At 45.0% G+C, this 26,538-nt stretch overlaps 2 protein-coding genes across 2 annotated transcripts in view; both read left to right on the top strand.

Annotated features, from left to right (window-relative positions):
• Positions 1 to 26,538, top strand: part of LOC309396045 (uncharacterized protein C8orf58 homolog) — a 110,839-nt gene that overhangs the window by 75,474 nt on the left and 8,827 nt on the right. Inside the window, exons 6-7 of the mRNA XM_081960785.1 lie at positions 879 to 1,067; positions 5,791 to 5,905. Of these exons, the coding sequence (XP_081816911.1) occupies positions 879 to 1,067; positions 5,791 to 5,905 (304 nt within the window). The remainder of the gene's footprint in view (positions 1 to 878; positions 1,068 to 5,790; positions 5,906 to 26,538) is intronic.
• LOC309396075 (uncharacterized protein) lies at positions 14,180 to 26,329 on the top strand. The gene is made up of 6 exons (XM_081960840.1): positions 14,180 to 14,316; positions 14,810 to 14,906; positions 16,772 to 16,863; positions 17,758 to 17,849; positions 18,546 to 18,659; positions 26,195 to 26,329. Exons 2-6 carry the CDS (start codon positions 14,834 to 14,836, stop codon positions 26,304 to 26,306), a joined length of 483 nt encoding a protein of 160 aa, XP_081816966.1. The 5' UTR covers positions 14,180 to 14,316; positions 14,810 to 14,833; the 3' UTR covers positions 26,307 to 26,329.

The raw sequence follows: 26,538 nt of genomic DNA, 5'->3' as shown, positions 1-26,538 counted from the left end.
AGTCAAACTATTTTTAAATGAATGACTGATAATGATAATAATGTAACAATTTGTACTGATATAAAAGGGAAACTGGATATAAATTGTAAACAATGATTAAGAAAAGAGGTCTAAAATTTTGTTATTAAACATAATTAATTTTTATTTTGAATGTGTTATAAAGGTATAATGTGGCTGGATGATATTGAAAATAGATAAAGGAATGCCACTATTTTATTTATTATTTTATTTTATTAAATTTATAGACCGCCCCCTCTCCCCGAAGGGACTATGTGGTTTTGTTTTAAATTTTGGAATGTTTGTTATAAAGGGACGTTAAACAATTACAGTCATATGAAGGATGAGGTATGATGATAGCAATATATATAAATATATGTGATGTAAAATATATAACCTGATATGAATCATAGGTGGTGACTGTGGAAGGGAAGCATGAAAGTTCTTTGTAACCAATTGACACACTTTCTACAATCTGTAATGGAAAATGATTTTAAGGTGTTGGTTTGTGTTTATTCAAAAAATAAAAAAAATATTTTAAAAAAATATTTTCCAGTACCACAGGAACTAGGACCAGAAATGATAGCTGTAATAGTAATAATTCATATAAAGTTGCAGCTACTTAGACTTGGTTTAAACATAAGGAAATCTCTCTAATGGTGAGAGTTGTCCAAGAGGACCACAGTCTACCATCCAAGGGGTTGGCTTTTCCAACAGGGGAAGAGGCTACTAAATAAGGCTGTGAGTTTCCCATCTCTGGAGACCTTGAAGACGTTGGATAGTTTAATTGGTTTTCCCACACATTATGTGAGGGCCAGAGAAAATATTATTTCAGGAGAGCGTCCCGATTCCAGAATTCTGCATGATGTTCATTTTTCTAGGCACAGCAGCCAGCATCCTGCCCCATGCCAGGACCAGGACCAGGACTACACTACCTGGAGAACCTCTCCGGACTCATGGAGAAATATGCTAAACTGCAGAAAGCGTACGCAGAAATAGCCCTTGAATATAATGTTTTGAATTATAGAATTGAGGCCTTGGAGAGACGGTCCAGCCCCACAAAAGAGAAGGTAATAAATTGCTATAGCTAATAAATTGTAATTTATAGACATTGGTGCCCATTGGAGAGACAGAATGGCAGGGGGAGAGAAAGAGAGAGGGAGTGAGAAAGAGAGAAAAAGAGAAATAAAGAGAGAGAAAGAAAGATAGAGAGAGGGAGAAAGAGAAAAAGAATGGGAGACAGAGAGAGAAAAAGGAAGACACAGAGAGAGAAAGAGAAAGAGAAAGAGGGAGGGAGGGACGGGGAGAGAGAGAGAGAGAGAGAGAGAGAGAGAAAGGAAGACAGAGAGAAAGAGAAAGAGAGGGAGGGAGGGAGGGAGAGAGAGAGAGAGAGAGACACACCTTTGTTCAAGATCAACGGGTTGAAACTCATGCAAGAGATGTCTTGCTTAGCCACAGGAATGTGGGGCTCCATTGTCGTCATAAGCTGAGGACTATCTGAAGGCAACCCCAGAGGTGGGTTGCTCCCGGTTTGGCCTGGTTCAGCCGAACAGGTAGGCCTGGCTCGCAGAACCAGGAGTGACCCACGCCTGCCATGTCCCCGAACCAGTTCCCACGCTGCCACTGGGTCGTTGCAATTTTTGTTTTTAGCGACTGCACGTGCCCAGTTCACTGTAAATTGTTCTGCGCGTGCACGAAGAGCAATCTACATCGAACAGCGCATGCACGCGGGGGGCGGGGTTTGCAAACCAGTAGTCAAACTGGCAGCAACCCATCCCTGGTCAATACCCTTTGCGGTTTGGTTTGCAGAATCCTTTGCATGAAATTGGGGAATGTTTCATCATGGAGGACACTCTCCCATGGGAAGATCCCCAGCCGGATGAACCAGCTGCCCTAGCAGAAATTCCTCATAGGCGCCGGCCGCGTAATCGGAGTGAGTACCTGGTGGTCCCTCTGTGTTGACCATAGCCCCCTCCCCATTTCTTGGCTTTACCTGTCTTGTAGAAGACATCCAATCGGTCCCCCTGATTTCCCCTAGAATTGGCTAGCTTTACAAATAGCCTGGACTTTGTAAACAAGTGGATTTCTGCAAGTTCTTTCTTCTTTGCAGGGATGAAAATTAGATCTCCGTGCTTAAGCCCCATTATGGAGGAAGGGAATAACATTTGCGAGACGGGACCAACAATCACAAAGAATAAGGTGAGCTGGAAGTTGAGAGGCTGCCAGTACGGAGTTGAAGTCCACAGGACTTAAAGTCGCCAAGGTTGATTTAGAGACTGTTGGAACTTACAACAGCTGTGAAAAAAGTGACTTATGACCAATCTCCACCCTAATGACCGTTGTAGAATCTCCATGGTTCCGGGATCAAAATTCCAAAGCTTGGCAACTGACTCATAGTTATGACGGTTGCAGTGTCCCGACGTCATGCGATCCCCTTTTGCAACCTTCTGACAAGCAAAGTCAATGGGGAAGCCAGATCCCCTTCACGCAATAACTGCAGGGGACTGTGGCAAGGAAGGTCATAAAATGGGGGGAGGGACTCCCTTAACACATTTCTCCCTTAACAACTGAAATTTCGGCCTCAATTGTGGACATGAGTCGAGGACTTCCTGTATTTGCTCCAACTAGTGTGATCAGTGGGAAGAGGTGTGATGAGGATTATAGCATAAAGCAGATCCAAGCGCTGGAGAGAGTGTCAGTTGGTCTTACCTGAATTGCATGCCTAGAAGCGGTCATGGGAGGAGTCACATGTGGGTATTAACACGGCCCATTTGCCCAGAGACTGAGATAAATTTGAGGCCACTCCCTCTGCTTCCTCCTCGTGACTCCCCAGATTAACCGATGGTCCAGTCCAAGAAGAGCCTGGGAAGGAAGGGAACAAGAGCAAAGGACAACAACTCCTTCCCCCCAGGCCTGACTGACCAACGACTAATCTCCCTCAGGCCCCCCATGCGCAGAAGCGCACCAACGGGTGGGAAGTGACTTTTCCCACGACCGCTTCTAGACGTGCAGTTCAGGTAAGACCAACTGACAGTCTCCGAAGTGAGGTGTGGGAGGAGTCACGTGTGGGACAGACCCAAGCTAGATGTCCATGGGAGGGAATCATTGGGCCTGATCCCCACGAGTGTCCAACACACCCTGGAGAACCTTCCTACCAAATGATGCCTCCGCAGAGGCAGAGGCATCCAGCCGGTAATGCCTAATGAAGGGAGAGGGTGAAGCCCAAGCAGCCGCCCTGCAGATGTCCTCAATGGGCACCTGGGTAGCCCAAGCCGTAGAGGTGGCTGCACTCCTTGTGGAGTGTGCAGTGATGCCGTCTGGAACCGGCATCCCCTGTGCCTCATAAGCCTTAGTGATAGCTAACCTAATCCACCTACTGATGGTGGCGGGTGATACCTTCGCCCCCCTGCAAGAAGGCTGGAAGGAGACGAAAAGCGCCTCCGACCTCCTGAAGGCAGCCATGCGTTTGAGGTAAATGCGAAGAGCCCTACGGATGTCCAGGTGGTGCCAGGACCTTTCCCTTTCTCTGGAAGGTGCCGGACAGAAGTCTGGGAGCACCACCTCCTGAGCCCTCTGGAAAGGGGTGTTGACCTTGGGCAGGAAAGCCGGGTCTAGCCTGAGCATTGCCCTGTTGTCATGGAAGGTGCACAAATCCGCCCTAGCAGATAAGGCATTGATGTCGGATACCTGCCTAGCAGAGGTGATGGCTACTAGGAAAACCACCTTGAGTGTTAGGAGCTAGAAGGATGCCTCTGAAAGAGCCTGGAGTACCGTGGGAAGATCCCAGGTGGGAAACCGATGGATGACCGGAGGCCGAAGGTTAGCAGCCCCTCTGAGGAACCTCTTTATGACCGGATGTTGGGATAAGGATCTAGACCCCCCCCCCCCTAATAACTGTGGCCAAGGCTGAGACCTGCCTTCTGAGGGTAATGGGAGCCAGACCTTTCTCCAACCCATCCTGGAGGAACTCCAGTACCTGCGGCGCTGAAGCTGAGGATGGCTCTACCTGGGCTGACCTACACCAAGCTGCAAAGGAACTCCAGGTCGCATCGTAGATGCGCGTGGTAGACTTCCTTCTGGAAGCCTCAATGGTCCTGATCACCCTGGCTGAGAACTGGACCTCCCTTAGCTGCTCAAGCGCCAAGCGGTTAGTTGGAGCCACTCCAGATCCGTATGATCCAGACTCGGCACAGAGCTACCTCCTCCCGGGAATCCTCCAATGAGGCGCAACCGACAGACCAACTAGGTCCGCAAACGCCGGGGCCAGTGGGGCGCTATCAGAATTACTTCTGCCTTCTCTAGCATTAGCTTCCTCAGAACCCCTCCAAACAGCTGGTCTCCCGTGTACTCCGCCCCCGCCAAATGCCACTTTGCCTGGGATTCTGCTTGCCAATTGTGCAGCCAGAGAGGGCTCCTGGAAGCCACCGAAGAAGATCGAGCCCCGGAAGAATACTTGACCGCATCCAGCGTAGCGTCAGCTGAAAATTGAGTGGCCGCCATCAGCTTCTTGAAGTCCTGCAAGAGTCGCACGTCCGAAGTGGGGGTTCGATCGCGAAGCTGTTCCAGCCAAAGCAGAGTGGACCTGTTGAAAAACGAAGCCGCCGCGCCGCCCTGATTGCCCACATTACGGCCTGAAAGGTCTTACGCAGCACCACTTCCGTCCTCTTATCCTCTGCCTTCAGACAGTTGGAGATCTCACCAGTCACCACCGCGGAAGCGGAGGGCAGGCCAGCCACCGGGACATCTATATCTGGAGCCTGCAGTGCTGGGGCAAAGGTTGCTTTCAGACTGTAAAACCTACGGTCATTACTGCCTGGAGTGGGAAACGTGCCAGGCTTTGCCCTCTGAGATTTGAGCACCTCCATAAATAAATCAGGGGTAGGAATCTCCTCCTTTTCAACCTGTGGCTTGTAAAAGGGCCCCTTCTTGGTCCCTCCCACTGGAGGGGGAGGCAGTTGCAGCTTGAGAAGGGGCTGGGGGGCTGCTGTCCAGATCCGCAGGAGCCCTGGCCGTGCGAAGCAGGGAACCAAGCAAGGCGGGAGGGAACAAGCCAGCAATAGGAGGGGCCTCTGGAACCTGGGAATCTTCGTCCTGAGAAGGCTACGTCCTTCTGCCCCTCTTCTTCCGATCCGGACCCCTCACTAGCCGTGGAAGGGGAATCCGATCTGCGCTCTCTAGCTGCAGAAGATTGGGGTTGGTCTGGATGACCTCGTGGGGTCCCATGAGAAGATAAGAAGATTTTCGTCTAGAGCAGTGGTTCCCAAAGTGGGCGGTATGCCCCCTTAGGGGCGATGGGACGACTTAGGGGGGCGCTAAGAGGCAAGGGAGGAGGCAGAAGAGTGCTGGGGTGTTCTGCTGTACTGAACTCCCGACTCTCCTAGCTTAGCGCACAGGCGCAGAAGGGAATGCGATGGGACCGAAAGCGAGAGTCCTTCCCCGCGTGGCTTGTGTGGAGGTGGCGGCTCAGTCTTGCCTCACCAGGAACCGGAGATGCCGCGTGGGTGGAAGGGCTGGGTTCTTCTTCGTCACGCAAGATGGCAGTTAAATCTGCTCCTCCAGCTGCCGGGGGGGGGGGGGGAAAGATAGCGATGGACGTAGCGATGGACTTGTCTTCCCTGCTTCTCGCCGGCTTTGCCACCTTCCTTCTCCTTTGCGGTTTGGTTTGCAGACTCATTTGAATGAAATAGGGGAATGTTTCACCTGTTTATCCTCTCCCCCCTACAAAAATTAAACCCCCAATGGCATTTCTGGCATGAATTGTGTTCTTCATCTCAAGTCCTCTTTTTCTGGCAGAAGGGCCCATGTGAAGTCATCATGGAGGACACTATACAAGGTGAAGGAGATCTCGAGCCGGATGAGGCAGCCGCCAGGGAGGAGAGTCCTCATAGCTGCTGGGGCCGTATTTGGAGTGAGTACCTGGTGGTCCCCCTGTGCTCACCATAGCCCCCCCCCCATTTCTTGGCTTTGACTGTCATGTAGAAGCCACATCCAATCGGTCCCACTGATGTTTCCCTAGAATTGGCTAGCTTTACCAATAGCCTGGATTTGTAAACAAGGTGATTTCTCTTGTTCCTTAAAAAAGTAGATTTCTGCAAGCTCTTTCTTCTTTGCAGGGAAGAAGACTGACTCTTCCTCAAAGGCAACAACGAAGGACAATACCAGCTGTCAGATGGAGCCATCAAGTAGGAAGATTCAGGTGAGCTAGAAGTTGGGAGGCTGCCAGTAGCGAGACTGGGGGTAGATCAGAACTCCGTCTGGAGAGAGAGAGAGAGAGAGAGAGAGACGTTGTGATGCCGTAAGAGGAAGATATTGGTTCATACAATATTCCTTAAGTCAGACGTGGGAAGAATGTTGGTTTACGGTGAACAGTCTATGCGGTGATCTATGCTTGTTCAACCGCTACTGTTTGACTTCTCTACCGTGAGAATGGCAAACCCATAGCTGAACAACTGGGGTCCTCTCCAAATACCATATTTCTCAGAGTATAAGACACCCCAAAGTTTTGAAGAGGCAAAGAGAGAGAGAAAGAGAGAAATAGAGATAGAGAAATACAGTAGATAGGTAGGGGGGGGAGAGAGAGTAGGTAGGTAGGTAGGTAGAGGGATAGAGAGAGAGAAATAGAGAGAGAAAGAAATACAGTAGATAGGTAGGGAGAGAGAGTGAGTAGGTAGGTAGGTAGGTAGGTAGGTAGGTAGGTAGGTAGGTAGGTAGAGAAAGGGATAGAGAGAAATAGAGAGACAGAGAGGTAGAGAAATACAATAGGGAAGGAGGGAGAGTGAGTGAGTGTGTAGGCAGGTAGGGAGAGGGATAGAGAGAGAGAAATATATATATATATATATATATATATATATATATATATATATATATATAGAGAGAGAGAGAGAGAGAGAGAGAGAGAGAGAGAGAGAGAGAGAGAGAGAGAGAGCGAGCGAGCAGATAGCTAGGTGTTTCTACTGGCACAGCACTTGATCAATCTAATTCTCATCAATCAGTTAAAGAGTATTCCAAAAGGGGAAAAAAAAAGTTTTTGCAATCTGCAAACCTCCCCAAAACGGCCCGTTTTTTGTGAAAATGGGCCCATTGTTTTTTTAAAAAGGCATGAATAGCCTTGGGGGGGTGGGGTGGGGGTCTTGCAGAGTGCTCCTGGGGAGCAGGGGGGGGGAATGAGCAAAAAACGGCCCGTTTTTGTCAAACAAATTGCATGCATAGCCTTATGGAGGCTTATAGAGTGCTGCTGGGGACGGGGGTGGGAATAAACGGCCCATTTTTTGCTCATTTCTGCCCTCCCCAACCCCCAGGAGCTCTCTGAAAGCTTCCATAAGGCTATGCACAGCCATTTGGGTGAAAGGGGGGGGGGGGCTTTTGGAGGCAAAAAATGCTGTGTTCTAAGTATAAGATGCACCCAGATTTTCAGCCTCTTTTTTGAGGAAAAACGGTGCGTCTTATACTCCGAAAAATACGGAAAGTTGGACTAACTTATACAGCTAGTCCTTGACTTAGTTCATTTAGAGCAGTGGTTCTCAACGTGTTGGTCGCGACCCCTTTGGGGGTCGAATGACCCTTTCACAGGGGTCGCCTACAATAGCTGTGAAAAAAGTGACTTATGACCAATCTCCACCCTAATGACCATTGCAGCATCCCCACGGTCCCGGGATCAAAATTCCAAAGCTTGGCAACTGACTCATAGTTATGACGGTTGCAGTGTCCTGACCTCATGCGATCCCCTTTTGCAACCTTCTGACAAGCAAAGTCAATGGGGAAGCCAGATCTCCTTCACGCAATAACTGCAGGGGACTGTGGCAAGGAAGGTCATAAAATGGGGGGAGGGACTCCCTTAACACATTTCTCCCATAACAACTGAAATTTTGGGCTCAATTGTGGACATAAGTCGAGGACTTCCTGTATTTGCTGCAACTATTGTGATCAGTGGGAAGAGATATGATGAGGATTATAGCATAAAGCAGATCCAAGCGCTGGAGTTGGGTGGGTGGGTGATACTTTTGGACAGAAGGAGGCCCAGAGATGTTGCTTGTGGCTGGTGAATTACCGCTAGAAAGGAACTTGGGTCCCTCCTTCTTTTTTGTAAACGTTATTTTTTATTTTTCAATTTGAAAATAGGTACATTCCATCTTTCCTTCAGCAGTTTGTTGTCTGGGCTCAGATTTCTATGCAACTTTATTCCATAAATTATAATAAATTATACACTAAAAGCTTATAAATCTTTTCATTCCCTTCTTAATGTATCTTCTGAGATATCTTCTAATATATCTACAATAATAACATAGATTACAGTTGTTTTCATCATATTCATGCTAACAATTGTCATTTTATTCTTATCTCTGTCTTAATACCTTTTCTATTCTTTTATTTCCAATTTCCTTTTTTTGTTCTCTAAGCATTGGTAAAACACCTCCCATATTGTATAATAATGAGACCGTTCTTTCTCCTTAATTAACTCCTCATTTCTGCACATGCCAATATTTTCCTAATCACCTTCTCTTCAGTAGGAATCTCTTCACTTTTCCAATATTGTGCAAATACAATTCTAGCTGCGGTTAATATCTGAATGATTGTGTATTCTCTTAATTTTAAGTTTCAGGTAATACCCCCAACAAAAATATTTCTGGCTTTAACGCAATGCGTTGTTTTATCATCTTTTCCAACCATATCTTTAACTTAGCTTCTCCACAGGTCCACCACAAGAAAAGAACTTTGATCCGATACAGCAAATTTGTACAGATGTTTTAATGTAAATATAGCGTTTAAAGAGTTTTGATTGATAGGAAGGCCGTGTGTTGTTTCATACACTTTGTTCCCACTTTATGACAATCCCAAAGAAGGACTGGAGAAGTAGCTGTTGGTTCCAACAGGCAGAGAGATAATGTCTGAAATATACCATCTGTGTTGTGTTGGGCCAAGTGCTTCCTGTTCCTGCTTGACTTTCAGTTAAGGATATTGCTGGTTTCCTTTGTGGGGTTGTGACTGCAAGTCTCGGTATTCCCAGTTAACAGGCTTGGAATTCTGGGACTCAAAGTCAGACCCCCTCTGAAGCTCACCAAGTTGGAGGAGGAGGAGGAGGCTGCTCTGAGATACGAGTCCTTGGGAGGAAGGGAAGCATTGTGTCCCAGCCTTCATTTCCTTTTGGCTGCTTCCTCTCACTGTGTGGGTCTCTCTCTTCCAGAACGACTGCTCCCTCTGGGGAAGATTGAAGGGGCTGTTCGTGAAAAGGAGAAGGAGATCTCTAAAGTCGTCCAAGTCACCCCAGTAGTGACACCACATCCCAAGGCACAGTTGGTAAGTAAGGAAATGATGCTGCCATTATTCAGATATAGGACTGCCCCCCTCTATCAAGTGCTGAGCCTTGGATACTGACCACCGACAGAATGTGGGGTCTGCTGCTGTTTGTGATAGATGTGAGATTAATAAGAGACCTTTTTAGCTCTATAAACTACTGGATTCCGTTCAGGTATAATAGGAATTAACACAATAGGAACCATCTTTCCAGACAATCTAATGCATGGCTCTACGTGTTGTAGCAGGAAAACAATATTGCAGCATGCGAAGAGCAGAGCTTGCTTGCTTACCTGCAATGCTCTGAAAAACAGATCTTGTATGATGCAGTTTTGTATCTTTTGGTTCTCCTTCACATCTGTTTTTCCTCTTTGTAAAGATGAGTTTGTAGTTTACTAAGAGCCAGCACCAATGATAAGAGTCAAAAAAAGGAGTTTTGGACTGTAAAAGTGCAGGAAGCAGCTTTGCAAAGCGAGATGAAAATATACCATCCAAAGCGCTAATTAAGGAAAAGAAATACAACTCTCTTAGAAGTCTATTTAAAAAGCAGGCAAGCTGATTTTAGTTTGAGATCAAATTGTTCAACAATTATCCCTGCTGATGCTTCCACCTTCCTTGGTCCTCCTTCCAGTCCTGAAAGGAGGACCAAGGATCTCAGATATGGGAGCTGATTTGGCATAGCTTGTTTACGAAGTAAAACCACCTAATCAACTTCTAAAAAGCTACACGGCCTTGTTTCTTACCTTTTGGGTTTGCTTGCTGTCCTTGGCCTTGACAGGATCAAAAGCAAACAACCGGCCAGCTGCAAAGGAGGGGTTTTGGTTGTTGTTTCATAACATGGGAACAAGAAGTCCTTTTGACCCTCCTCTTTATTCTGAAAGCATTTTGATGGTTTTCCAGCATGAATTGTCCAAAGGATTTGAGGTCGTTTCTCTTCGCAGGTGACCTTATGCAATTAAAAATGAAGATTTTAGTTTGGTGCAGAGCTTCTAGCGTCAAGCTGGAAACTAGGAGCCCATGAGGTTTGTTCCCTGCCTTAGGAAGAGAGCCAGCTGGATGGCATTGGGCCAGTCGCTCCCCCTCAATCTTAGGAAGGAGTAATGGCAAACCACTTTGAAAAAATCTTCCCCAAAGAAACTTCAGGGCAGTTGCCAGGGGTCAACACTGACTTGAAGGCACCACAAAAAACGTTCAGGACTTGCTGATTATTGCAGCATAATTGAAAGGGGTATTTATTTGATGCAACAATGGAAGGCTGCATCTGCTGCAACCGTTAAATAAAGCTTTTGATCACTTCAAAGTCCCTAAAATAGTTTGCAGGGCGGAAAAAATGGTGCAAACAGCCCTGTCCCAGAAAAATGAAATATCCTAGGAAATATTGAAAAGGCAGAATATTTCTCTGGATGTGAAAAGAAACATGTTTAAAAAAGACAAGGTAACTCTCCCTGCAGCTTCCTGCCCCCACCTTTTGTCCATGAGCCATTAAAGCCCAAGCTAGTCCACTTTACATAATAAAAGACTGGATGGGAATGAAGGCATGGTAATATAAGCCTTTACTCAACTGACCACATGGCATCTGAACTCAAGGAAACCTGGATTCAAAACTCAGCCTAGAGGGTTGCCCTTGCATGGGCCCATGTGAGTCTGAAACCAATCAGAATACATTTCTTACACAGGAACAGGAAACAGATAGGTGGGACCGAACAGATTATAAAAAGCCCTGCAAGCCCTTCTTCGACTTTTCTTCCCTTTTCTTCTTCTTCACCCAACACCTGGAAGCATGTGATCACCTTTTTCCCCAGGACCTCCAGCCATGCTGTCCTGTCCTCCATTAAAACATTAAACCATCTTTGTAAGCAGCCTCCATGCCTCCAGTGTATTTTTCCCCACTTGGGGGCGAACCCAGAAGGACATTTCTTCCAACAGAACCATCTTCTGTTCCCACATGTCCATTGGGAAATCCCTGCTTTGCAGAATCTTGTTTAGTTTGTTTAATTGTTCAAGGCTTTTTAAAATTAAACTGTTTAAATAAAATAAATTAAATTACATTAAATCTAATGTTCTCTTGTTTTTTCTCTCTGCCCCCCCCTTTCTCTTCCCATTTGGTGCATATAGCTGTATAACTTCAAAGATGAAATTGTATTTTTAAATTAAATTGTATAATATTTTTTTACATTTTATTATAGTTGTATTTATTGCATTAATAATTGTATTTATTATTTTATTCTAATTTTATTGTATTATAATTTTATTTATTGTACTATTATAATTGTATTTATTATATTATGCTAATTTTATATCGTATTGTTATAATTTTATTTATTGTATTTTATTTACGAAAAATAAAATGTTTTCCAATCTTTTAAAAACCTGAATCCTGAGAGTAGATAATTTGTTTGAAAATCTAAATTGAGTGGAACATGATACCAAAGCTTTCCAGGGCTGTATCATTTCATGCCGCACGGAAGGAAGCGTGGTTGAAAAACTGTTTCTGGAGATATATGGAGTCCTTTGCAGTAGAGAAGTAGCATGTCACGAGTCAAGCGGAGACCTGTTGGATCATACCGGGGATCGATCTAACCTCCCACCCTGTTTCCCAGAGGATACGAGCAGTTGAGTTTGGGAGCAGCTGACTTTCAGTTGCAACAGCTAGGAGGTTTGTATTAATGTTTTCAATTGCGTTAAGTTTAGAAAGGTGATTTCGCTTCTCACAATCTGATACTGTCCAGATTCATCGGATTCCAATGCCCATAATCCCCAGTCATTTGTGGCTAGTGCTGAAGGAGATTGACCACACTCCAGTGTATGATAGATCCTCCTGGCCAACCTGAAAACTTAATGTACCACAGCTTAAATGTTGGAAAGGAAAATGCTGAGCTCCTTGGTGCCAAGAAGATCAGCATTCTCATCCACAATTAAATAGTTGCTTGGGTGGGGCCATCCATCTAATTAAGGCAAGCATCAAGGACAGAAGGGATATTGGGCAGCAACTCTCTTACGACAGCCTGATAAAGTAGGAGGTCTTTAGGGAAATCCAGAGCCCCGAAACTTTAGAACATGATCCTGTTTCTGCTTGAAATTGCGATGTTTCCACCTTATGCCTTGGGATTTAGAAGGGAGAACAGGCAATAGCGGATGCATCCATGGGAGTTTTAGGAGTGAGCAATAGATCAATGAATTCAAGATGGAAAGAATTTAGGCTTTGCTGGTGGGTGGAGGTGATATTTTGTATAGCTGGGAAAGTGTCTGTTGTGCTCCCTTCAGACTGCGCATCTCCTGCTGCAGAGAAAGAGAATGTGCTGCTTAAATGTAGAGACATGTAATCCAAATGAAGCTGGGTTGCAACTCTGATTTTAAAAACCCAGGGATTTAAAATAGTCTTTGTATTCTGATGCTGCCCAAGCCAAGAGAGCGTGATTTAAAACATGCCTTGTGAAATGGAAAAGGGAGTCCATTCATTTCTATTCTCCCTCTAATAATGGAAGATAGGAGTTTCTGAGAGGAAGTATTGGCGTCAGTATTGATTTCAAGAATTCTACTTGATCTAGGAAGCCTGGGAGAAAAGATTGCAAGGGTGTAAGCGGCCCATCTCTGAACAGCCAGCTGAACTCTGCACTTTGACAAAAAAACAAGACCAGGCCAATGAATACAGCACAGAATATAAAAAGTCTAAATGATCTGTGTGGCTAACGTAGATGCCTGGCAGCTCTTAATTTATTGCGGCTTACTGATTTTTACATTAAACCATCAAAACAATCCGCTTGTGTCTGATCAATCCGAACTGCAGGCTGAGAAGATGTGAAGAAGTGAGCAAAATAAGAGGACGCCTACAAATGTACAAACTTGGAGCTGGAAAAGAATGAGGCTCACAATAGTTCTTCAACTTGCCACCGGATGGCAAAACACACACTTTTAAACAAAATTAAGTGGACTGATGGAATCTGTCAGCTCTCATTATTTCCCTTTGGAATCGGTCATCTCTCATTATTTCCAAAGCTGGGAGCTCGAGATTTATTCCACACTTCCTTAAAGTGCGGGATTTTGTCCATACAAAGTTTCAAACCTTGGAAAATACCAAATTTATTTATTTATTGAATTGATATTTCCACCCATCGACTCAAGGCGGCGTACAGAATATAAAACCACGTATAAAACCATGAAAAGAAAAAGAATCCAATTAATTGATACAGTACAATATAACAAAATCAACCACCACCTCCCAGGTGTCAGCAGATCACAGGAGCCATTGAGTGGGCTCCATCCCACTGAGGGTTCCTCAGGTCCGCTGCCAGAAGGAGGTCTTCAGCGCCTTCCTGAAGAGTGTCAGAGTGGGGGGCATTCTAGTCTCTGGGGGGAATGATGTTCCAGAGAGAGGGGGCCAACACGGAGAAGGCCCTTCTTTTGACTCCCACCAGGTGCATCTCCCTCGGGGATGGGACCCACAGCATTCCTTGCCTCCCTGCCCTGGTGGGTCAGGTAGATGTGACCTGGAAGAGGCGTCCTCAGATCCTACAGTATTTCATGATGCTGGATGCTATTTTTGCCCCTCAATCATATCTAGTGGGGCCCTTCCTCTTGCTGGCAGGTGCGCCCAGATGTGTCGGACCACACCTCCCAGAATCCCTAGCGAGGATCCCGGGGGATGGGAATTCTGGGAGGCGCTGTGTCTCTGCCAGGGGCTTCAGGCAGCCTGCGGGGAGTCTCCCCATCCTTCCCGCCCGCAGCAGCCCAGGATGCTGGGATGTGTAACCCAGACACATCTGGAGGGCCATCCTCCCTCCCGCCCGCACGAAAGGGTCCATCTTCGAGAAGCGACGCTCTTTCCCCTCTGGGAGGACCGAGTCTCGCCTCCCTCTGATCTTTCCCATTGGCTTCCGGGTGGCGCTTCACTCCGGGCAAGAGAGCCCTTCCGGTCGCTCCAACGCCTGTGGGGGGGGGGAGAGACGGAAGGAGGCGTTTCCGCTCAGGCGCACATCCGGGTTCCTTTGTCCCCGGGGTCGCAGCCGGGCGCCCTCCCCGCCGCCTCAGGTGGGTCCTCCTCCTCCCTCCCCCCCCCGCGGCCTGTGTCTCGAGCCTGGCGGGGAGGGGCGCGCTAGGAATCCTCCTCTCGGCTCCTCTCAGCGCCCGTTCGCCGCCTTCACCTCCCGGCCCCGTGGAAGCCTCGTAGGCGCCCCCGCAGCCCCCCCCCCCGCGCTCTGTGCGTGCGTGTGAGGCGGGAGGCGGGTCACGACGACCCCGCAGTGCAGGCCAGGCTGCCAGGCGGAGCGGTTGGAAGACACGTCGCTCTCCCTCCCTCCCTGCTCGCCCGGCTTCTCCTTCCCTGCGGCCGCCTGGCCCGCCTGGGTCCCCCGAAGTGGCCTCTGGGGAAGCAGGAAGGGCTCCCTGGCCGCCCCCGTGCAGGTGGCTGTGCGTGTGTGGGGTACCCCGAGGGCATCAAGACATCCCCTCCTCCTCCTCCTCCTTTGGGGCTTTTCCTGGGGGGCGTTTGTGTCCCTTTCTGACCAGGCCCTTCAACCCCCAGGTCTCCCTCCCGCGGCCTCCGAAGATGGCCCAGTTCAAGCGCCAGAAGCCTCTGCGGCCCAGCAGCCTCCAGGGAGCCCCCCGGGGGTCGTTCTCAGGTGGGTCCCCCCGAAGGAGATCTATTTCTTCGCATTTGGTTCCTTTGGTCAGCCGCGGATGAGGCAACCTCGAGGAGCCTGGAGGGGATTTTGGGTCCAGGAAAAGGATGCGGATAAGGGGGGAAGGTCGGGGGAGGGACGGGAGGGAGGCTGGGGGGCTTTTGCAGGCCCCCTTGAGGGACCTCTGAGCAAGGGGGCTTCCTTGCCCCTTGGAGCCCTTCTTCAGCTGCCCTGCAGGGTCCTCTGGGCAAAGGGCCAGGCAAAACTCTGGAAGTGGCCCTTGTTTTGAAAAGAAGGTTTGGTGCTTTTTCCTCTCCTTTCCTTTCTCCTCTCCTTTCTTTTCTCCTTTCCTTTTTCCTCTCCTTTCCTTTCTCCTCTCCTTTCTTTTCTCCTTTCCTTTCCTTTCTCCTTTCTCCTTTCCTTTCTCCTCTCCTTTCTTTTCTCCTTTCCTTTCTTTTCTCCTTTCCTTTCCTTTCGCCTTTCTCCTTTCCTTTCCTTTCTCCTCTCCTTTCCTTTCTCTTTTCCTTTCTCCTCTCCTTTCCTTTCTCCTTTCCTTTTTCCTCTCCTTTCCTTTCTCCTCTCCTTTCTTTTCTCCTTTCCTTTCTTTTCTCCTTTCCTTTCTCCTTTCCTTTCCTTTCTCCTTTCTCCTTTCCTTTCTCCTCTCCTTTCTTTTCTCCTTTCCTTTCTTTTCTCCTTTCCTTTCCTTTCGCCTTTCTCCTTTCCTTTCCTTTCTTTTCTCCTCTCTTTTCTCCTTTCTTTTCTCCTTTCCTTTCCTTTCTTTTCTCCACTCCTTTCTTTTCTCTTCTCCTTTCCTTTCTCTTCTTTCCTTTCCTTTCTCCTCTCCTTTCCTTTTTCCTCTCCTTTCCTTTCTCTTTTCCTTTCTCCTCTCCTTTCCTTTCTCCTTTCCTTTCTCCTTTCCTTTTTCCTCTCCTTTCCTTTCTCCTCTTCTTTCCTTTCTTTTCTCCTTTCCTTTCTCCTTTCCTTTCCTTTCTCCTTTCCTTTCCTTTCTCTTCTCCTTTCCTTTCTTTTCTCCTTTCCTTTCTCCTTTCCTTTCTAGTCAGTAAAGGAGGGGGAGGAACCTTTGGGTGGCTTTTTAGCGGAATTGGGCAACGTGGGTGAAATGGGAATTTCTGTTCTACTTCCTTGAGGTTTGGATTAGACTTTTGGAAGCTTTAGGTCTGTTTTAGTGGTGTAAATTTCTCATATTGAAGGAACAAAACATAACTCCGGCAATTGTTTTGAACTGTGATTAAGAGATTAATGTAAAGGTAAAGGTTCCCCTCGCACATACGTGCTAGTTGCCGACTTTAGGGGGCAGTGCTCATCTCCGTTTCAAAGCCAAAGAGCCAGAAAGATGATCAATGAAATAGATAATAGACAATCATAAGGATAGTTAAAGAATATGTAACGTTAATGTATGATGAGATGTGAAAATGTAATATAGATCTTTATAGAACTATAGCAACCGCAGTGTGTAGATTAGTATATGTTGCTAACTTCTAGTTAGCAGTTATAAAGGAATATGTAAGTATATAAAAAGGGAAGAAAAACAAAAAAACAACCTGTATGTACATAAGCATGGAGTCCTTTCATGTGGCTGCAACGACCAGTGTGGGGGCAGGGATTACTACATAGGGTTGGATCTGTGGTCAAATCTAATAATGAAATATTTGAAAGTTATGTTAGCTGATCTCTGTATTCAGGCTTCTGTTACTTCACTGGGAAAGAAATATAACAAGACTGAAGCTGTAGTGGCTAGAATGGTTACAGAGTATGATTTATTGGTAAATAAAACGTACCCATTACCTCTTAATACTTTATTTCCACTGGATTCCAATGATGTTGACACCCGTCCTTTTCTCTAGGAACACAGCCAGCCTCTCTACTGGGACCTGCCCCAGGTCTGTTAAATCCTCCTATTTCAGCAGATATCATTCAAGCAACACGTCATCTTCAGGTAGAGAATTAATTGGCTTTCTCTTAATGGGTTTCTTAGTTGGCAGGTGCTGAGATTCTGATATTCTTTCCATCTCTTGATATGGGACAATTTGGGGATTTTACCTCAACAAAAGGATTTTGTGAACTGTTCAAGTTACAAGGTGACTTCTGGTTACTTCTGATATTCTGCCAAAAATGTTATATTTTGGAAACAAGACAGCAATTCCCATTCTCTCCTAGGCTGAATCTCAGCCAGAAGGTGAGGTAAAAACCGCCTGGAAATCTCCATAGCTCTTCTGATATCTCAGGCACATGGCTTTAACGCCTTCTGGCTTTGATAAAAGGGGAGCATAGATGATGCAGGAGGATTTTTAGCTCATAGGGAGAAGCTGCAGCAACGGCAAAGGTGAAACGCCACAAATATATGGCCTGTACTCTTCATTTCCTGTGCCTTATTTCTCTCCCAAGGCTTTCACAAGACTCGTTGTGCAGGTCTTCATGCACATTGTTGCAGAAGGTGCATGTGTGTGCTTAACCTGCATAAAATGCTTCAAGTGTGACAGGAAAAGGAGGTTAAAAGTTGGGTTATTTAACCCTAAAAGGAACAGTTGTACATTTAAGTAGTGACTTAGCATTTAATTGCCCATGGCTTTTAGAGTCAGTGTTAAATAGCCGATGTAGAGTGCATTAAGTAGAGATCATTAATTAAATAGGAAGTGGGTAAGGGCTTAAGGTCGTCTCCACCTCAAATAGCCCGCTGGCTGGTTCAGAGTTCCAAAGGACGATAAAGAAAGTGAACTAGGCTCCTCAAAGCCAACATCTGCAGCATTCATGAGTGTCCTGGTTGACCTCGGACAGGGTAGTAATGATCAGGTGAGAGTCATTTAATGACAGCGATTTTCTCTGCTTTTAGGGAGGAGAGAAGCAGCGTGTTTTTACTGGCATTGTCACCAGTCTTCATGATTATTTTGGCGTGGTGGATGATGAAGTTTTTTTCCAGTTAAGGTGAGTAGAGGGTTGCTGAGCAGCATCAGGGACAGAAGTGGGCAGCAAATGGCTGCTCGTGGACTGTGTACCTGTGCCACTCTTCAAACTTACATAAGTCTTGGAAGAGCAGTAAAGGGGCTGCTTCCAAGGTCTGAGGATCACCCACGCCTGGCTGCTTGTAGCTGTTGGAATTGGGTGTAATCTGTTGTACTACAGATTGTGATGCATCCTGCTAGAAAAATGCAAGTATTCTAAGAAAAAACGGTTTCCAGCTAAGCTTTTCCTATACCGGCTTCTACTTGCAAAGCTTTAGAGCAGTGGTAGTGAACCTGGTAGTCAACCTATCTTAACCGCCTGTCTCCCTCGCGCTCTTTTATCTCAAAATCAGAGAATAGAATCATTGAAGAAAAAGGCTTGCACGAAACGGTTACAGTACCTCCTTAAAACCGAGTAAGAACATGGACATTCTAATTCAGCTAGGCAGATAATTCATACCAACAATCTACTCTCTTTTCCAAATAAAACAAAAGCTCTGATCTTTTTTTTAATGTTATAATTAAATCCACCACCATCTTCTGTCAATTGTGCTGCCTCTCTGTGATTTCGGGCATCGGCATCTTCTTTTGTTTGACGTTTTGGTAGTGGATTTTGTTGGACTTTTCTGCATGCATTGCAGCTGCACTCACACTGCTCTGCAACTCCTCTCCGATGTAGGTTCTGCTGCTTTCTTCTCCTGGCATTGAGGAATTCTACCGCAATTCTCTGCTGTATATTGAGGAGCCCAGCGAGCAGAGGGAAATCCCTGAACATCCCACAAAGCAAATTAAGGTAAGCAACATTTGATGGAAGTAATATAAATGAGTTGTACTTGTGTCCAAATGCAGTGTTGCCTGAAATTTTGATTATTATATTGATAGAGCGGGGCATTTATAAGTAAGGCGTAATCATGGGAATTAGAGTTGTTTGGAAGTTAAGTTTCATTTTTGTTCGGTAGGCTTCACCTTCACCTCGTTTATCTTGGGCAGCTAAAAAGTCTTAAGCTAATACGTTGAAGTTCTCCTCACTAGAAAGGAAATTACTGTCCATAATTCAGGAGTTCTTACCCTGTTTCCCCCAAAATAAGACCTCTCCGGATAATAAGTCCAATTGGGCTTTTGAGCGCATGCACTAAAATAAACCCTCCCCGAAAATATTGCAACACAGCAAGAGCCATGAGGTGATTCCTCTTGTCACATCCTGCACCTCAAAAATAATAAGAACTCCCCGAAAATAAGACCAACCCCTTATTTCGGGAGTCAAAAGAAAATACGAGCCTGTCTTATTCTCGGGGAAACAGGATACATTTTCTGAAAATCAATCAGTAGTAGGGATGTCAACCAGGGGCCCCTCCCACTTTTGGAGTCTGACCCCAGGATATCATAGAAGGGCATCTTTCAGTCTAAAAAAAGAGTGCAGCCCCCGTTGCCTTCACCATCAAACAGGGATGTAGAATCAGATATCCTTCACGCATCCTTTTCCCTTTGGGGTGTCTTCCACATAGAATTGTTTTTGTCAGCAAACCTTTTTCCCTGGATCCACATTTTGCATTGTAGATTTTAGAAAGAGCTGGCATAGTCGTACTCCACTCAGTATCAAGGAGGCAGCTGCAGAGGTGGTAAATAGTATTAAGTATCTGGGGGTGCAAATAACTAACAATCGGTACTGGTCTCTCCACACATCATTTGAAGTGTGCAAACCAGTGTCTGCATTTCCTGCGTCGGATGAGGAGAACACATCTTCCTTCTTCTGTTCTGGCCATTTTAGTGGCACGATGGAGAGCATTTTAACAAACTGCATCCCTGTTTGCTTTGTTGGTACCAGATAGAAAGTCCCTGCAGAGAGTGGTGAGGACAGCGGAGAAGATTATAGGAAGCTTGTTTCCTGTTATTCAGGATATTGTCTATAAGCAATCTGTGCTTAGAGCTCAAAGCATTGTTAGAAACCCTACACACCCACTTCACGGTCAGTTTCTGTTGCTCCCCTCTGGGAGGAGGTTTCAAAGTATCTATAGCAAGACTACCAAATTCTCCTGTGCGCTGCTTGGAGAATCCAAGCATGGGTTAACTTTGTCCATTCGCCTAGAGACTGAGTTATGAAATTGTTGACCACGCCTCCTCTAACTGGAAGAGTTCAGTTTTTTAACTCCGTCCAGTCTGAAGAGACGTATAATTTTTCTGTCTAGATTAATAGACAAATTAAGTCTTTCAACTGTAAGTATTTTCCCTTGTAGGTTTTTTCCCTCTACTCTAGGTGACTACTGAATTGGAGGGCAGGCAGTTCCGTTCCGATGGACTGCCTTGCCGGGCCGTTTGTTTTCCTGGCGCAATTCTGGCGCCCCTGAAGACTAACTCGGCCAAAACGGGTAGCGGTTGACCTCATCCCTTCCCGATAGCCACAATGAAGAGCTGGTTCTCCATTCTCGCATCGGCCACGCTGGGTGAGATCCGTTGATTAAGCGAGATCAGTCCCTACCACTTTAAATTGCTTTGCCGTTGAGCCTCACTGTTCTGGCGAGTACGGCTTCCCTGGCAGACGCGATTCGCTAGAAGTAGCGCTATCGCTGCCCTGCTCACAGTTACTGCCACGGCCACAGCGAGGAAAGGAGTTTTGAGATGGCCGTTGCCCTTGTCAAAATCGCAACGGTGCCCATTTCAGAAGCCCTTTTTAAAGGTCCGCGCCATTGCGAAAGGACTAAAGGGCGGCCGATCTGTTCGCGCCTAGCTGCATGACGTCAGATCACCTAAGGGCGGTACTAACGGCAGCCTGATGCTGACCGCCATTGCGCACAAGGATTTGTGGTGCGGCGGCTCGTGTTTCTTTGACCTGTGCTCTCCTTGCAAAGCCCGATTGTTGAATAAACCTTCGTTTTCTCAGTTCGGCTGATTATTCTGAGTGAGCTCATATTCTAACGATGGCTGATCGCTTGGTGACTGGGAACAACTCAGGGGCAGAAACCTCCCCCTCATTGCCTTCCATTCAGTCCAGGGCCAGCAACAGGGTTGGGAGGACTGTCACCAAGACCTCCTTCAGGACCAGATCAGACACCTCATCTGCGGCTGCAGATAAGGCCGCAGGGTGCAAAGATAAGAAGAAGAAGGGAACTAGGCCTCCGGCACTTCCACTTCCAGCAGGTCCCCACCAGCCCTCACCTTGCAGGCCTCTCCACCGGCCTCCCCACCCAGACTGGCAGGAATTCAGGGTTAGTCCCCGGATATTCCCCTGCCACAGGGCCTCTCTGTTGGGGACATAGGATTGGGACCCCATTCATTGTATGAGGCTTCACTTTAGAGCATGACTTTATACATACAGAAACTTGTACATTACCCTCGTGGTGTTTTTTTCTTAGTTTTTGGAGTTATAGCCCAAAGTTAATAATAATAACAAGAACAACAATAACAATAATAATAACCCTTCCGAGGAGCTTTACCTTGTCATGGTGGAGGGTCTTGCACGCTCTAGTGATCCTAAGGACTATGCTGAACAGGTGCAACCACATCAGATAGGTCTTAGGTGAAGGCCAGACAAAATTTGCTCCACAACCCATTCAAACATGGTGAATACGAGAAAAACGAAATTTATGCCAGCTGAACTGTCGCCCGGATTAACAAGGGTTCCGTTGGATGCTATGGCTCCTGGGCATTCTGCACAAAATGAGCTACAGGGCTCAGCTCCCTCTGCTGGCCAACCAGGGCATGGAGCTGACAAGCTACTGGAAGAAAAAGCGAAAAAGCAAAAAATCTGGACTAGGGAAGAAAATATCTCTATTATGGAAGCTTACTATCAGTCTGAGCCAGAAAGACGTGGATTTCAAAAACGAATGTATCAGATTTGGAAGGTGAACCACACGGACTGTGATATCAGTGAACAAAGGCTAATGGACCAACAACGTGTAGTTCTGAGCCACAAATTTTTCACTACGGCAGAATTAACAGGAATTGAAGAGAAAGCAACTAATGGTCTGAGTATACCAACAAAGAAGAGTAACATCAAGAATGATTTGCAGACTCAAAAGCAAACTGAGGAAGAAAGGGAGGAAGAGGCTGCTGAAATGGATGAAGATAAAGAACAAGGAAGCACTGAAGAGCAAGCACCAACAGATAGTGCTCAATTAGCTGAGAAAATAAAGCATCAAATGGAAGATGCTGAAAGAACACGTTTGCCAAAGCTGAACCAAGTGAACTGGAAAGAATTGAGAAATGTACTAAAAAAGGGCAATACGGCTGTGCAAACCATTCAAACCACTACATTAGCTGAAACAAACCAGCTGATGTATGCAGCAGCCTTCATAACCACCAAGGAATTGGGTTTGAAAATACAAAGGAATCAAAGAGGCGAGAAGGGGAAGCCTAAGTGGAAAATTCGGTTGGAATTGAAGATCAAAAAATTCTGTGGAGACTTGAGCAACTTGAAGAATCTAAGGCAAGGTCAGCTAAAGAACAAACAGGTCAAAAGCCGCCTGGGAGCAAGATATGATTTGGAGAATAAGGAGATTGCGGTAGTAATTGAAGAGCTGAAGCAGAGGGTTGTTGCCATTGCTGAAAAGATTAAACAGTATGAAAATCGAGTACAGTTCAAGAAAAACTCACAGTTCAGAGCAAATCAGCACCAGTTTTATAAAAGCTCAGAAAGTGAAGAGGGAGTAACAACAAATGAAAAGCCTGATAAAGAGAAAGCTCTGAAATTCTGGAAGAATTTGTGGGAAAACAACAAGAAGCACAACAGAAATGCAACATGGATCAAGCAGGTTGAGGATTCTATTAAAGTGCATAAAATGGAAGATGTGAAAATAACAAAAGAAATGGTGCAAAGGTAGTCAAGAAAAGTGAAGAATTGGAGTGCACCTGGACCAGATGAGCGACATGATTTCTGGCTAAAGGCACTTATAAGTATGCGCGAAAGATTGGCAGCCCAAATGAACCAGATCTTAAGAACACCTGAAAATGATGAATGGACGACAACTGGAAGGACATTTTTTATCCAAAAAGATAAAGAAAAAGGAAAGGACTCTGGAAACTATAGGCCAATCACCTGTTTGCCAACAACATACAAATTCCTTACTGGTATCATTGCAAACCAAATGTACAGATACTTGGAAAGAAATGACTTGCTTCCTGTAGAACAGAAAGGATGCTGCAAAAATTCAAGAGGAACAAAGAACCAACTGCTGATTGATAAGCTAATCCTAAAGAATTCAAAGAAAAGACAAACCAAGCTGTTCATGACTTGGATAGACTATAAGAAAGTGTTTGATTCTGTTCCCCACAGCTGGATCAAGAAATGCCTAAAAACCTTTGGCATGAGCAGCAACATACAAAAATTCATGGAAACCATTTGGAAGAAGGTGAACTGTGGATACGAACTTGCAAAGAAAGGACTGAAAATTTCACACTTGGTGTACATGGATGATTTGAAGCTGTTTGGTAAAACAAAAGCTGAACTGAATTTATTTATTGAAAGCACAAAAGAATTCAGCCAAGACATTGGTATGCAGTTTGGAATTGACAAATGTGCAACAATGACAACCAAGGCAGGCAAGGTCCTAGAAGATGATGGAATACAACTTGAGAATGAAGAAATGATAAAGGCAGTAAAACCAGAAGAGGGCTACAAGTACTTGGGGATTTTAGAGGCCTCTGACTTAATGCACCTGGGCTGCTGGCCTCCTTCAATTAGATTCATTAAAAAACTTCTTCTTTTTTTAATTGCCCCAGCGGCTAACAGGATTCAAAATTCAGCCTGGTTGAAGCCATTTAGGGGCTCAGGATTGTCCTGAGTGAGATCTGAGGAGGTCTTGTTAGATGAGCTCCCAAGAATGAGCGTGCAAGGGATGGTCTTGAGATGAAACCACACAGGGTGAAATGTGGTTGTTTCGTTTCCTGGACCTCTTTATCAGATGGAGATTCACTTTTCAGTGCCTGATTCACAGGTGTCTTCCATGGCTGAGGCAGGACTAGAACTCACGGCCTCCCGCTTGTCTAGCCTGGCACCTTTAAACTGGCCTTCAAAGTAGAACCAACTGGCAGTTGTAAGTTAGGCTAAGAGAGAAGAGCCAGCGTGGCAGATGAGGGATTAAAACTTTCATCTCCCCCCCTCCCGCTTCCTCCTCCTCTTCCGTCATCATTGTGCCATGACTTCCTTTGGGGAAAATGTGACTAGAGAATACAACAAAACATTGTTTAAATTGTTGTTCTCCTTTAAAAGGCAATCCACTGAATGTTGATGAGGTTCTGGATGAGGCCTCCACAGGATGCAGTCAAGGAACCTTGGTTGGCAGCATCTTCAAAGAAGAGGTGAGAGTTGGGAGATGCCACTTGGCCTAAGTTGACCTGAGGAGTTTTCTGAAACTGCTCTGGTGGAGCAGGGGCAGCTGGGACTGGAAATGGAGGGGCTTCCTTTATATCTACAATACTGATTGGGATGGATTCTTTCTTTTCATTCTGTTTCATTTAAGATTTTTGTTTCTTCTAAGCCTGAAACATAAAGAAGATATAAAAGGAATATAAAGAAGGTAGTAATCTTAGAGGGAAAAGAAGTTACACTGCCACTTGGAGGTTGGAGGTTGAGACCTGGAAATATTGCTTTTTCTTTTTTCCCTTTGATCATTTTGACCTTGCACTTCAAAGGCTTCAGCTTGTTTATAGAGAAGAGCATGGGTTGTTTACGCAGATGCTCTCTGGATACTTGTTGGTAGCTAGAAACAAGTGAAAACAAAGATTTATTTTTAAACTAGAGGGGCAGTGTTTACTAATTGGAAGGATGGCACGACATCAAAAAGAAACCATAACATTACAACAGATTATGTTTGGAATTCAAAAATTATTAGAAACAACAGAGAGAATTGAGAAGAGATGGGAAAATATTGAAAATATAAATTTTAATGTGGTAAAACCTGATGGAAAAATGGAAGATATCCAGCAAATGGAAAAAGTGGAGGCTAGAGTCCTAAAAACCCAAGGGAAAAATGAACAAAGAGGATATTGACAGTGAACTGAGTGTGGTGGGAGATGGAAAGCGTGGAACAAGGAAAGGGGCGATAGATGGAAAGGTGCTTTGATTTAGACTTAGGTATAGAAGAAGAAAAAAGAGAAGAATTGATGGACTTAAGAGAAACTTTGACAAAAACTCTACTGATAACCAAAGATAAGCTGATTAAAGAAGCTGATGAAGGGTTTTGAGATTTTACAAGATATGTAACAAGCAACAAATTGTGAAGAGAAGTCCAAACAAATTTGATTAAGGAAATAACCAGAAGACTAATTCCACAAATGGCAAAAGAAATAGGACTGCACTATTACTGGAAAGACACAGGTTGAGATATGAAAATCAATAATATAACACTAGTTAAATTTAGTTAAAATTAGAGCATTATGTTAAAAATGTAGTGATAATGGATAAAGTTAGTTAAATAATTGATAATGATAACAATGTGTTGGTTTGATAAGAGGAAATTTGGTATAAATTTTAAATGGGGAAAAAAAGGGGAAAAGTAAGTTAAACTTAGTCAAACTATTTTTAAATGAATGACTGATAATGATAATAATGTAATAATTTGTACTGACATAATAAAAGGGAAACTGGATATAAATTGTAAACAATGATTAAGAAAAGAGGTCTAAAAATTTTGTTATTAAACATAATTATTTTTTATTTTGAATGTGTTATAAAGGTATAATGTGGCTGGATGATATTGAAAATAGATAAAGGAATGCCGCTACGTAGTTTTGTTTTAAATTTTGGAATGTTTGTTATAAAGGGACATTAAAGCAATTACAGTCATGTGAAGGATGAGGTATGATGATAGCAATATATATAAATATATGTGATGTAAAATATATAACCTGATATGAATCATAGGTGGTGACTGTGGAAGGGAAGCACGAAAGTTCTTTGTAACCAATTGACACACTTTCTACAATTTGTAATGGAAGATGATTTTAAGGTGTGTGTTTGTGTTTATTCAAAAAATAAAAAAAAAATATTTTTAAAAAATATTTTCCAGTACCATAGGAACTAGGACCAGAAATTATAGCTGTAATAGTAATAACTGGTATAAAGTTGCAGCTACTTAGACTTGGTTTAAACATAAGGAAATCTCTCTAATGGTGAGAGTTGTCCAAGAGGACCACAGTCTACCATCCAAGGGGTTGGCTTTTCCAACAGGGGAAGAGGCTACTAAATAAGGCTGTGAGTTTCCCATCTCTGGAGACCTTGAAGAAGTTGGATAGTTTAATTGGTTTTCCCACACATTATGTGAGGGCCAGAGAAAATATTATTTCAGGAGAGCGTCCCGATTCCAGAATTCTGCATGATGTTCATTTTTCTAGGCACAGCAGCCAGCATCCTGCCCCATGCCAGGACCAGGACTACACTACCTGGAGAACCTCTCTGGACTCATGGAGAAATATGCCAAATTGCAGAAAGCTTACGCAGAAATAGCACTTGAATACAATGTTTTGGAGTATAGAATCGAGGCCTTGGAGAGACGGGCCAGCCCCACAAAAGAGACGGTAAGAAATTGCTATAACTAATAAATTGTAATTTATAGACGTTGGTGCCCATTGGAGAGACAGAATGGCAGGGGGAGAGAAAGAGAGAGAGAGAGAAAGAGAGAAATAAAGAAAGAGAGAAAGAAAGAGAAAAAGAAAGGGAGACAGCGAGAAAGAGAGAG

Source organism: Natrix helvetica (genome assembly GCF_964273705.1).
Source record: "Natrix helvetica genome assembly, chromosome: 8".
In the NCBI taxonomy this organism is placed as follows: domain Eukaryota; kingdom Metazoa; phylum Chordata; class Lepidosauria; order Squamata; family Natricidae; genus Natrix; species Natrix helvetica.
The sequence above is the reverse complement of the archived record's forward strand: the minus strand, read 5'-3'. Positions and strand labels throughout refer to the sequence as shown.